General features: G+C 39.4%; 1 protein-coding gene across 2 annotated transcripts in view; it reads right to left on the minus strand.

Moving 5' to 3' along the window:
- The window catches only part of RC3H2 (ring finger and CCCH-type domains 2), a 31,670-nt gene extending 18,670 nt beyond the window's left edge, over positions 1 to 13,000 (minus strand). For both annotated transcript variants that reach the window (XM_019540995.1, XM_019540996.1), the window contains exons 1-8: positions 11,262 to 13,000; positions 10,587 to 10,883; positions 8,364 to 8,481; positions 7,521 to 7,754; positions 6,436 to 6,611; positions 4,818 to 5,018; positions 4,252 to 4,384; positions 3,871 to 3,989 (exon numbers count right to left, since the gene is read on the minus strand). In XM_019540995.1, coding sequence (XP_019396540.1) covers positions 3,871 to 3,989; positions 4,252 to 4,384; positions 4,818 to 5,018; positions 6,436 to 6,611; positions 7,521 to 7,754; positions 8,364 to 8,481; positions 10,587 to 10,817 — 1,212 coding nt within the window. In that variant the 5' untranslated portion in view covers positions 10,818 to 10,883; positions 11,262 to 13,000. The remainder of the gene's footprint in view (positions 1 to 3,870; positions 3,990 to 4,251; positions 4,385 to 4,817; positions 5,019 to 6,435; positions 6,612 to 7,520; positions 7,755 to 8,363; positions 8,482 to 10,586; positions 10,884 to 11,261) is intronic.
- Positions 13,001 to 14,005: the final 1,005 nt, after the last annotated feature.

Genomic DNA, 14,005 nt, shown 5'->3' on the forward strand with positions numbered 1-14,005 from the left:
TAAATCTACCCTCTGCCAGCTTGTGACCGTTATTTCTAGTCACTCCTGGTAGTGCTCAGGGGAACAGGGACTCCCCAGTGCCTGCTGGTCCCCTCTGACTAGTTTGTAACAGGCCACCAGGTCCCCCCTCAGCCTTCTCTTGTGGAGGCTGAACAGGTTCAGGTCCTGGCACCTCGCCTCGTAGGGCCTGCCCTGCTGCCCCCTGATCATGCGAGTGATTGTTCTTCCAAACAATTTTTGCATCAAAAGGCATGCCTCTCTTCCTTCATTCGGAAATTGCCCTTAAGCTTCAAACTGAATTTGTATCCATATCCTCTATGTACATATATTTAGGGAAAGATTTTTGGATCTGGGCATCCACATCTCCTAGGTGACTTCTAAAATCCCACTGTTATGTTGTATGTAATGTACAGATGCTTCAATTACAGGGCTAAAACAAATCTGTGCCTGATATTTTTATTCGTTCCTCTTAAAATGTGCCTCAAACTAGATATGATACCCATGTGCCTAACGCAGTGGGTAGCCATTTGCGTGCAAAGGGAAACAGTATGCTCCCAAGTTAAGACTGCTTCAAACTGGATGTTCTAGGGGTCATGTGATGGAGAACAGGTTGTTCTGTATTTCCATTATTCTGGGAATGAGTGGCTTGCTTTTTTAGTTGTTCATTCTCACAGAAAAGTTCTTGGAAGGCCTGTTACCTTACAGGCTATTTTATCCTCGAAGGATGATATCCTTGGACCCAATGAACTACTGAGGTCCCTTCTGACCCTGAAAATCTATGAAATCCTTTTATAAATGCCACAGAGATGTTAGAGTTGCCTTCTGTTCCTAGTCACTAGTCTATCCATCAAATCTCCATCAAAACACGAGGTTGGATGAAACTGCTTTGCTTGCATGTCTTTTGTCCAGGAACATGCTTGTGTGGCTGGTTCTAGCCAAGAAATGCAAACGATCCAAAGAATCAGCCAAGATAAACAATACAGCTAAAGGGAATTTCTGAACACTCACTCACAGTCCATGAAGCTTCCTGAATTCTCTTGAGGGCATATGGATATGCCCCTATGCTTGTCTTATTCACAGAGTTAAGAGTTAATCTGGAGACCCTGAGCATTGCTGAAGCTCTTTTAGACTTATAGATGGAAATTTACCTGCCTGTTGTGTCTAGTTGGATAAACACCCATAAATTTATCATCAAAAGTCTGCTACCAACTGGGCTCTTTCAGTCTCTCTTAATCAGAGAAGTGTTCAAAAGGATTGGGGTTCTAATTTTGAACCTGAGGGAAAATACATTCTTTCCCTTCTGTTGTCTGTTTTTGCGACACAAGGTCCATGTGTAAGGTCTCACGCAGCACTTAATTTTTCTTAGCTTGAAGTACAGGTGTTTCCAAAAAGTCTGTTCCCTATTTATCAAGTTCGCCCTGGCCTAAAGAGCTAAGATTCCTTCCCAGATAGAGAAAGATCTTGTCAATTAAATTGCACTGGCTGCAGAAGGGAAGGCAAGGGGACCTAACACACTACAGCTACCAACACTGGATCATGAGGCAAGCGCAGGTGGCAGAGTGGCGAGATGACTTTTCATTTGCCATCATACTTCTTTCATAGCCTAGTAACAGAAAATGGGGAAGTCCTTACTAACAGTAGCTTCTCAGCCACTCTTGGGCAATTTGGCAGCAGTGATTTCTGTGTCAGAAGCACTACTCCAATTCCCAGTTTGTGGAGAGGAATGTTTCACTTGCAACGTCCCTGCTACGTATCCTCTGATTATGCAGGCTGACTTTTTTGTAGCCCAGAGCAAGGCATGCCTAGCAGCCACAAAGCTGGCAGAGTTTCTATTCCCTTTGCAATAGGGCAGAACTTCCCTTTTGGCTTTTTCTGTGCCCGCATGTTTGTCACTCTGGAATCAAGCAGAAGCTTCACAAGTATGCCAGGGGATGTGCCACTGCGGTGCCTCAGGAATGAAAGGCAGTCAAGAATCAAGTAGCTCAGTTCTACAAGCCAGCTAACAAAGTCTGACACAGACCCAGCAAATGTAAGTCCATCTGCACAAGTTGTTTTAACTTTACATTTCATTTTGGTTGATGCAAATTTTATGCCCAACAATCCTTAAGCTCTGAAGCAGGGAGGTCTCCTAACAGCTAAGTAAACAAAACATAAGTAACCAGGTCTTTGTCAGGAGGGCATTCCTCAAAGCCAGAAATGTGCAGTTCTGCCCTCTGGCCTCCAAGCTACATGCAGGCTAAAGAACCATATTTGAGATGTGGACTTCTATATACTACAAAGAATATACTTGTGAAATACTACAGTTTTCCAGGCACTGGTCTGGGGAAGGAGGAAAACAGAAGAATCCCTACTGTCATTTTTTCATAGATTGCATAGATAACTGAGAGGGAAGAATTTAATTGCCTCCAATGCTAAGAGTATTGCTAAAAGGGGGACTCTGAAAGCAAAACGTTTCTGAAACTTTATGTCTTAGCATTTATGTCTTTGAAAAGAGAGTAAAATGTTCAGCACTATTTACCCTCTTGCATCTGAATGTCTGAGAAATCTAGCATTAAACAAGGAGAGAAATAACTGGTTTGCATTGTTTAAGTGAACACTCACGGAATAACCGTCAGGTGTCAGGATGGCAACCTAACGTAAAACTGAAGGAACAGTGAAGCTTAAATTGGACTATTCCAAAATGGAAAAGTGGCCACGCTCATCACTTTGGTCCATGTCTCCATGAGTTGGCACTTGTAAATGTTATTCATACAGAAAGACTGCTTGTGATTTACCCAAAATGAGTTTTTATAATATAATTACACAGATATTCTTGAGCCTAGCTCATCATGGAGCATTATATGATGGGGTGGAGTGGGTGAGGAGGGTAAAGGGGTTCTGAGTGAATGTTGATTGCTCATCAAGTTATATACTTGGGTTGGATTGATCTAGAAGGACAAACATCTGGAACAATGAGGATCCACAAAGACTTGTATGTCCATGCTCCTAGGCTCTGATGATACAACTCTTCTGTAATGTATTAACTTAAAGTAAAATTAAAAATATAGTCATGATCTCCTCTGTTGTGCAAGCTCTATAGAAACTAACCACAATATTTTAGTATTTTAAATGCAATAAAAGCAGCAAGAAAACAACTAATTTCACTATGTAGATACATATATAAAAAGGATTTCATAATGAACTTATTACAAGAAAACCATCATAAGCTATGGCTAACCTGAATTATGAAATTCTCTTCATGTTAAAACTTATCTTTTTCTTTATTTGTTTAAACAGATACTAAAATGACAATTGCCTTGATTACACAAGACCGGAGATTCCAGTGAACAAGTACTGAGGTAGTGAATGGGACAGCCATGTGGTATGAAAGATTAAAATATGGATCCTCTAAGATTAAACATAACAACAAATTACAAGATTTAAAACAAGTTTTCTTTGCAAGAATACTCTACCATGTAGAGCTATCAGAATTTTATTCACCAAATAAAATGATATCACCTGTGTTAGTCTTTCTCTTTTACATATCAGTCACATTTTCCTTAAAGGGTCATAATGCATTCTTTACAGAATCCCAAAATTCTTCCCAATTTCATCCTTAAGCTACTCTATCAACACACACATTTTTCTTAGCAAAAGCAGACAAGATTGATTTCCGTATTGTATTAATCAATGTACATTCTTAATTGGCTAGAAGGGTTTTAGTGTGTCATATAGGTATTCCTAGTTTGGCCTACAGCATTAAACCTCTCTCTTTCACAACAATAGGAAGCCCTATACTTATTCTAAAATCATCACTAAATTGTCAAAATATATTATATTTTCTATACAGAGAAGACTCAGCCATACTATTCAATAATTAAATATAATCACCTGTGGTGCTTCATGCCCTTTTCTACTATAGTTCTGAATAAAGTCCACCAGCCCATGTACCACAGTCTTCACAGCCACCATTGCATTCTCCAGCTGCTCCCATGTTGGAGACGTTGCATCTATGATTGTTAAAACAGGCTTAGAATTTGTCAGTGAATATAATATCATTATCTTAAAGAAGAGGCAACTTTTATGGCATGCCAGAGATCCAGCAAAAGGATTAATTAGAAAGAATATTGAGAAAACAGCATCTGTTGTGCCACTCCCATTGCTAGGAATGTTATAGAGCAGAAACATAATTTTCTATCTAGAGACAGTCACAGTTTTTTTACATACAAGAAGGGAAAATGTAAAAAAAACCTATTAGCACCACTTGCATACCTGGATTAGGATCTATGTTTGCTAGAAGCTCTAAGTGAGGCCTCAGTCTGTTTAAGTTTGCTGGATCACCTGTACGTTGCAAGACAATTGTCAACTCCTGTACACTCTTTGCAAATGACTCTGGTGATTGAAGCTGTAAACAAATGCAGTCTTAGTGATTTCTGTTCTATAAATAGGACATTTTAATTGAAAAAAATATTCTCATTTTCCTCATGAGTGCAGGGTCCCAAATTAGATGAGGCAGTGTCTTCAGATTGCATACACAGGTATCAGTGGTGAGAGATAACACTTCTCAGCTCAGAATCTGCCCTATGCAGCTTCATCATAAGACACTAGAATAAGTGATATTTTGTGGTGCTTCACTGTGACCCTTGTAGCTATTAAAAAACTGAAGGGTCTTTGTACAAAGGTGACAGGAAAAAAACTCCATGTCAGTCCCTAGTTACAAGACATCTTATTTAAATTTGAGAGGTTCTACACAGTTTACAAGCCATTTTAGTATTACATCTTTTAACAGTTTAATCTAGTGAGGATAGGATACTAAATCCCCCCCTCCCCAGACAAACCTTATCAATAATGGACTGCATGTGTGACTTATGTGCTAAGTCACCATAAAGAAGGGAAGACCACTGTTCTGGTGATATACGAAGGCCTGCTTCCATGGCAATGTGAACGATTTGGGCATCATGCTCTCTCCGCAAAGCCTCATAACTCCGAAATTCCTCTTTCAGCTGCATCAGAGAAGAATCTTCATCCCTTTTTGTGACCTGAAAAAAATCCAGCAATGCTTAAAGAATTCATATTTCTTTAAGTATATCTAAGAGATTAGGTATATACCACAGCCTACAAAAACAGGCATGACTCAGTAGATAACATGAACACCGCTCTTCCAAATGCTCATCTTCCCAGGTGATAATATTAATACCAAGATATCCAGGGATTTAAAAGTATAGATCATTATTATAAGGATATGACCTCAACTCCAGCAATTTTAGCTCTGATAGTAATTGGATTTGTTTAAATCTATAAAGCTATGAAGAGGTTGGCTGGATATGCAGCTATAGGGTTAGTTCTTCAGCTCCTTGTGCCCAAATGTTAAAGGCCAGCTCAAGATGACAGGAAACACTAGAAATTATTAAATGAGAAAAGACAAAAAAAGCTGCATGATAAAAAGCTGCAGAGTACTCTTAAATTACAGAAGATACTTATCTGAAAAAGCTGTATTACCTATATAATTAAAAATATCTAACTCACCTTTCATTTGAAGACTGCAAGCTTCACTGCATTAAACAACATAATACATTTTTAACCTGTGTTACCGCATTTTAAAGAAGGATAAATTGAGACATATTAAGGCACAAGGTCTCTTATTTTGTCTGTGACAAAGACAAGAATAAAAGCCAATAGCTATGGCTTCCCAATTCTTTACCTCTAAGAAACACTTCATCTTTTTAGAAAGAAAATAAAAGGACATGATATACTGTAATTGCTGACATGATGCCTGTCTAGACAAACATTCTGAAATTCTTATTTTAAGGAAAGAGATGAATGGCAAGTATTATTGCTAAAGGGCACAAGTCAAATTATTGCTTAAATTATGCATGAATCATCACGATTATTGTTTTTTTCATGCCCTGGAATAAAAGTCAAGCCACCTATAATGTCTTTCAACATGATAGCTTCTATATCAAATAGTGATACCTTATCAAAAATGTCTTGATCAGACTCCCATCTTTGTTAGATGTCTGTTATTATTTTAATGCCTTTCTGGGGCTATTAATATCTCAATGACCCTGGCTTGCATTACTGTGAAGGAAAGCTGAGTTTATGCCTAACACTGTTTATGACACTCAAAGTTGGAAGCCATTCAGTAGAGAATAGATAAATGTAAGCACTGAACATATGCATTAGGATTGACTAATATCCAGAAACTCCAATTTCACCTGCTCCTTGAATGCAGAGGTTACTGTTAGCGGGATCAGAAGACTAAGTGCTTTCAGATATCTCCTTGATGCCTTGTTCTGTCTTCTGAATGGTCAACATTTGAATCTAGCAGTGTGTCACAAGCAAAATATGTTTATGCTAAGAAGTGTTCCTTGGAACAATATCCTGAAATTGAAGAACCAACTGGCTTTGGGCTATCCAACCAAAAGGCAGTTTTCATTTTAAATTCCAGTATTTTACCTTAAAGCATGATGCTCGATACAGTAGCTGCACAACATGACCAATGCTCGTTTTAGATGCCTGAGGAAATCTTGGTTCTAGTCTTTGCACAACAAAAAGTACTAAAACTTTTCTTGAGAGTGCAGAGCCATCTTCCAGTGCCAGTAATACAAGCTTCAAAGCTTCTTCTTGCATAGCTTTAAACACATACATAAAAATAAATGGTCAGAATAAAAGTACTATTACTGCATATCAAGAGTGTAAGCAAGAATATTTAGATTGATAAATGTTGTCCACATTCCCTTATTATTTTTATTATAACAGCTGAACATTGCAGAAAACAGGAAGCAAAAACTTCGTATCTGCTAGTCCAGATAAAAAAAAGCAATTTTTAGAAGTGCTACAAGTGCCATAAATGGTTCAAGTAAAAAGGAAAATAGACTGATTTAGAGATCTGGCTTACAGTTCAACTTGCTTTGGACACTTTGTCCATTCTAGGAAACTGAATGAAACATGACTATAGGACTGGTCCAGCACTGCTGGAACTAACTGCTAGAATCAGAAGTGGATTACATTTCCAGTTTTAACACAATTTGCTGCTGAATCCTGTGCTCACTTTGGGAACACTCTGACCAGTAACACTTAATTTATACCAAAGATTCCAAAGACTTGGCTCCCATGGCCTGCTTTCACTAAGTCACTTAGACTGGTGCTACTGGATCCTATGATTTAAGCATAGGAATAAACAATAGACTTTGTATTAAGAACTGTGTTCCTATGCTCTAATCATAGCATTTAATGTCATCAGCCTGTATTACACACTAATGTTGTGCTACAAATATTAAGGAAAATATATCTATTTATACTTCACCAGTATTTGTGAAGTATTTCCCTACACTATTTTAAGACAGACACTGACAACACCAGTGGTATATTGGAAAAGATCCCTAACTCCCTTCCTTAGCTTCCTCTTTTGCTCCTCCATAGACCACTGGGAAGACAACACTTCTACCTTGAAAATGCAAAGAGAAAATTTTCTAGAACTATGCTTGGTAAGAAACAGAGCAGCCAAATCCCTTCTGTTGGGGATTCTGAAAACGTCTTACCTGGCCCTAGGAACTGGCATCCTCGTGCCCTGACAGCAGCCCAAAGATTGGCAGACAGCTGCTGAGGATTTTGGTGCTGCAAAATCAATTCGGTTACAGTTCTTTCTCCAAGTGAACGAGCTGCACGCATAGCTCTAACCCGACCCTCCTCCTCCACCAGCTGACAATTTACCAGCGTCACCAGCTTTCTTTGCATTGGACGGCTCAGTGCACTCTGATTCAAACTAGCAACACCTTTAAAGAAAGAGGCAAATAGTTAAAGTCTTCATGAGAAGACCAATTATTCAATAAGTTCACAGTAAAAACATTGTGAATACGCACTTAAGTCAGACACTAATGTTAAACCCAGCATAAGCACTCTCAGCTTAAGGGGCTACTCATCACCACACTAAGTTAGTGCTATCAATCCTTGTGTTTTTATTATTTGCATCAAAGCAACACCAATGATCTCTAGCCAAGTAGCAAGACCCATTATGTACAGTGCTGTACAATCATATGTGGACAGCTGACTAACAAAAGAAATTTAAATTAAAATCTTGCTCCTATTTATGTAAAACTGAAACTCCCTGTCTAGCCTGAAGAAAGTTTGGATTCCCATTCAAAGTTGCTCATATGAGACGATTATTCAAAGTCAAAAGCCAAGAAGATATAATAGCTGCAAGACAGCTATTTATAAAGCATCTGAGGTGCACACAGACCAGTAAAGTGATAGAGGGAAAGGTTACCAGAAATGTGGGAGGACTACTGCTTTGAAGCATGAAACCAGTTAGCACTGAGGACATACTGCCGCTAAGAGTAAGCTAACATGTTATAGTGAGAATTCTACAGTTTAAGAAGACTTACCCTTTCCTCCACTTAGTGGTTTCAGGTATAGTGCCAAATCCTCAACGCACTTCTTTGCTACCTCATAATGTTTGTTCTCTCCTAGGTTACTTAACTTTACTGTCTGATGATCTGGTACCTAAAAGAATGCAAAAGAGAGGTGTAGCTCACATACACGGTCACTGTCATATCTGACCTTACTCACCAAACACTTAACATGTTATAAACATTATTATTAATTATGAAACACAACAGGTGTATGCTGCTTTTCAGAGAGTTGAAAGACAAGTAAATCTTAATGTGCTTGCAAAACCATTAGACATAACACAACACGGGACTGCACAAGATGAGCATTACAATGATGAAAGATTAGGATGCATTTATTGTTATTGTACATTTCATGTGGCCCTTTTGAGTGATTTGTTAAAATACAGGGACCACAGAGGAATTTAAGGCAAAAGGAAGACCTGTGGGTGAAAGATGAGCTGAATAAACTGACCTTGGGAGATGTATTTGAAAGATGAGTGCGAGGCACACAGGGTCTGAGAGGATGATCAATGCATGGGATCAACACGAGGGCCGCGTCCAGACAAGCCTGGCCGTGTGGTACGTTCAGTTGTTCTCCATGCTGCAAGGGAGCAGCGCGGAGGGTTTTTTGACCCCTGGATATCCAAGGGTCAAAAAAAACCCACAGAGAAAAAAAGCAGAGCAGCGCACGCATGGGCAGCGCACGCCACTCAAAAGCAGAGCTAGGCCACCCAGAGCCGCACTGCGGCTGCCAGCCAGGCTCTGCGTGGCAGAATCGCTGCTGCTGCAGCCCTGGGAGGCCCCCAGGGCCCCAGGCAAGGCTGCTGTGTCCAGCCCAGTGCTAGCCCCAGCCTCCCCTATTGCCCCTGGGGAAACTTGTGGTGTGCCAGAGTGCACGTGGCACAAGCGTTCCCCAAGAACAACTAGCAGCAGCACAAGGTGCGCTGCTGCTAGTTGTCCCCAGGGAACCAAATGTCCACAGCCCGTGTAGATGCAGCCAAGAAGTGCGAAGTTGCTTGTAGGAAGAAACAATGGACAATAAATGATAATAAAACTAGCCAAGTACATGGTAAGAAAAAGCTAAGGAATAGGAATGAGAAAGAAATGCAGGCAGACAAATAGCTCTGCAGGCTGGGTCTAAACTTAGTGCAAGACCTGAGGTGGAGATAATAAGTGCAAAGTGCCAAAAAACAAAGGGTATCTGAGCTGTATCTGAGCACTCCTCATGGTCAGAAATGGGGAGGCCAGAGAAAGCAAAGGTTGCACTAACAAGACAAAGTGGCTATGACATAGTTAGCAGTAGAAAATGAAGTGAATGCATGGATTTGAGAAGTGAAACCATACAAGTCTAGAGCCCTGTATTTTATAAAACACAATGTTTATTGTGACTGTTACTTGAGGATGTGAGACAAACTAAATAAGCAACACATTAAACAACCCACAATAAAAACATCCTCTTCTACTGTCTCTTCAATATTTTTAGATTGTTAGCTTGAAAAAGATACAAAATTTGGAATATACAAGGGCACAAGTGAGACAGATGCATTTACAAGTTTCCTGCAGCATGATGCCGATTGTATAGCCCTTATGTCACCACTACGAGGCACTGAAGAAAAAAATTCCTAACTTGATTGATTAGATTATGCCTCCAAAAACAATTCAAAAGTCTGCACTTTCTGTGCTTGAAAAATAACTGAAAGTTTGAACCTGGGTCAAACAGTCCGTTTTTGTTTTTTTGAACATATAGCATTAAGGGAACTAATTCCCAGTGGAGGGAAGGATGAATGAATGTAATCTGTAGATTAACTTCTTTCTGATGACAGCGCTTACAGATAATTAACCAGCTATTCTCTAAAAAGTGTTTTTCAGCAAAGGCCTGCTGCTGTACACTCAATCATGTTGAAAGACTCCTTTAAAATTGTAGCATAGGCATTCTCTGTCCAAAATTAAAGCACAGCTCAAGAATATTGTTAAAGCAGAATCGTGTCCAGACAGAGAGACGGAATTTTAACTCTAGCAATGGACAACTGCCTTGTAAGCTGGTTCCGTGATGTATTTGTTTTTGTAAAGTGCAAGGTCTTAAAAAATGCTACAAAGATCAAGTCTTTTACTTTCCTGACTTGGGACAGCGAAGGAAGTTAGCATACCTGCAGTAACTGTGAAAGTAACCAGTAATGTGAAAGATCGAAATACAGCAAAGAACTCCTTATGTCATACCTGGGCTCCAACTAATTGAAGAAGTGCAAAGTTTACAGGAAGCACATCGATGTCTGTATTGATGGCAGTCTGGTCGAAAGGACATGCCTTGCGATGAAGCTTGTTCAGGCAGGTCTTACAGACAGTGTGGGAGCAACCTAAACTGATGGGTTTGTGCACATTCTCATCAAACTCGTTGTAGCAGATTGGACAGGACAGAAACTCTGTCCACTGAGCTGCCTGCACAGGCATTGTGGAACCTGGACACTTGCTTAGCAGACTAGCAGATCATTATTTCACTGTTTTATATTTTGGCAGCTGTAAAGTGAATGAACAGAATATTTAGTACTTTGATACATGCTTTCCAGTAATTTATTATTAGTTTTTAATTAAAGCAGCACCATTTAAATATTTTACAGAATAAAAACCAAAGCCTTATGCTGAACTCTCCTACAATGAATCCAACCTTCTGTGTTATCTGAAACTATGGTAACAGTTCAATAATCCCATCAGAAAGATTCACATGCTGCCAAGCTAGTCTGCACTAATCCAGATTGTGACTCTTATCTACAGTAAATGACATCACTGTTCCTTTTATAGGATTAAATACACCTCTGGGGAAAGGGGAAGGAGGGGCGGGGCAAGACAAATGGTTGGCACAAAATAGGTTAGACACAAATCCAAGTAATGGAGTACCTTTCTGAATGGCAGGTACCAGTCCAGTTCACAATTTCCAAAAGCTAACAGCATTCCATTACTAATGAATGGGAGGGAAAAAACAACAAAGACATTTTATTTATTTTACTAGCATATGAAGTTGAGTGAAACAGGATCACTAGTGTTCCACTTTATCAATCATAATCAAACTTTATCAGACATCAGGGTGCAGGCAGCTTTATGAAAACATAACCCATTACATACTTTGGGGGTCTTTTTTAAATTGGTAAAGACATTTATTGCCAGAACAGAAGAATAATTCTGTGCTCATTCCTCTCTTCTAAAACCCTGTCAGAGGGTTAGTCCTTGCGGTACAGATTTCTGTCTTTGCAGTATTTCCTTTTTGCACAGTTCGTACCTCACAGCCAGCACAATAAAACACTACTTATGTAACTCCATGGCAGAAGTTCTCTGATGTCCTGGAAATCTGGGTGTTTAAGGTAATTACACAGTTTACACCTTATTCACAAAACTGTTTACATAGCTTAGTACCAGACAGCTCCTCAGAAAGGAAAGATAAAAATATGAAGACCAAATTAAAACATGGAAAGTATCATTAAAAAAAATCAAAATAAAACAAGCAGTAGCTGTACTTTGTTAAGAGCTGTCCTTCCTTTTATAACATATCATTTTGGATATCGATCCATGCAAACTGTGTGTAACAACATACAGGGGGTGGAGGGGAATGGAGAGAGGCTTATTCTGAAAAGGATAGCCCTCTGTGCATAATCTGAGGTTAAGGGAATGACAAGACCAAATACTTAGTCTATGCCAGCCTAAGAAGAACAGCTAAACCATTTAAATTCAAGCCTCCATTATAAAGTCTACGAGAAGCTGCTAATTCAATAAATGTTCAAAATAAAGAGCCACACCCATAGCTACTGCATTATGCCACAATCTACTTGTGGCTTTCAGATTACCACGAAACCCTGAAACCAGTTGGTTTACTTCCATGGTATTTATGAACCTGCCCACTTAGCGTATTTCCATTTAGAAATGCAAATGCACTCACATGCATGCATTTATTGCTGTATTTATAAACAATTAGATTTTTTTCTTTTTTTCCACTGGGTTGAAAATAATAATATGCTGAGAAAGCTAAGAGTTCCCTGTCCCACCTGAATTCAACTACTTTTCATTTAAAATCAGTTGCCGGCTGCTCGACAGTTTAATTAGTGATATTATGTTAGACTACTGAAACACTTACCAGAACACTGAATAGACTTGATATGGGAACGTATTTTATTTTAATTATGACCATCTGTTTAGAAATTCTATTTAGCACTATGAGTATCCAATGTCCTTTAAGTAGCAGGATACTTGTACAAGATGTTCTTACTCAATCAGCTTTTCAACATCATTTGGTTATTTTTATTAATTCTGATATTAAATGTAAGACACAGAAAATTAAAGTTTGAAACTACCTTGCTCAAACTAAATGTTGATTCAGTACCTTCAACACAAAACCAGAGTATTCAGAGATAGCTAGTTAGGTGTCTCTTCACTGAATTACTAAACAATACACCTTTTTAGACAAAAAAAAGTATGTCTGTAAGGTTTGTCAATGTTACAATCGTTTGCAAATGTAGAAATTTACCAGCAAAATAAGTTACAGCCAACAAAACCCTAGGAAGCACCCTTTGATTTCCATGTCAAGGTAAATAAATAATGACTCTCTTCTGTTTAACAAATCCACTTCAACTTCTGGATACGAAAAGGCAGACCAAGAGATGTGTGGTTATGGAATAAGGCTCCACTTAGCTTTCCTTAATGTTTCCCAATATTGCTTCCACAGGTGCATCTCTACCTGTGCCAGCCTGCCTGATGGCGGTCAACAGCATTTACCTCCTTGTCACGTTTATGATACGGTTAACAGAGTGGCAGCTGTACTATTCAGGGAGGTCCCCTACTGCTACTACGCTTAACAAATGGGGTATTTTAAGAAAGAAGTCTAGCATATTCACAACCTAGGGGTGTCTTTACACATTCTCCAGGGGTGGGAAGGGGCACTTTAATTAAGTGGCTATCTGGAGCCGGTCTTATTAAAGCACCCGCGGCATCTTATATATTCAGCATCCTGTGCTTCAAAATGGTGGTGGGGGCACTTTAACTCAAGCTCGGGCAATGAGCTTTAAAGTGGCCCCACCATCACTTTGGAGCATGGGGATGCTGAATACACAAGTTGCTGAGGCTGCTGGAGCATGCTAATTAGATTGAGTCTGCGCCAATGTGCTGTAATTACAGTGCATCGAAGTAGACGTCCCGCATGTCTATGGGCACCAGCATGCTATGGGTTACTGATACTCAACTGAATGAAGAGTGTTTATTCTCACACCTGTCATTAACCAAGTCAAAAGGCTGCATCTTTATTCAAAGACAGTATGAATGACTTAACCCCCCACAGTTCCTTTGGAAACTTGCAGGAGGCCGTAGTATTCCTTTTTCCAAAATTCTAAAATAATTTTATGTCCCTCCAGCCATCATTTTCCTGATAAGTGCTGAAATGTGGTATAAATTAAAAAGAAGTAAATCAAACAACAAAAGTATACCACCAGCTTCTAAGGTCTTACTTTGAATGTTTAATCATCATAAAAGACACCCAATGGAACGAAGGGGTCATCACCAGGGAGGACTATTCTGCAGTTGCTTGGGGATGTAGGGGGGTAGTTAGGAAGGCCAAGGCAGAGATGGAACTGGGACTAGCTTCCCAGATTAAGGACAAT

The sequence above is a fragment of the Crocodylus porosus genome, unplaced genomic scaffold (assembly GCF_001723895.1).
Source record: "Crocodylus porosus isolate Cpor-Errol unplaced genomic scaffold, CroPor_comp1, whole genome shotgun sequence".
NCBI classification, from domain to species: domain Eukaryota; kingdom Metazoa; phylum Chordata; order Crocodylia; family Crocodylidae; genus Crocodylus; species Crocodylus porosus.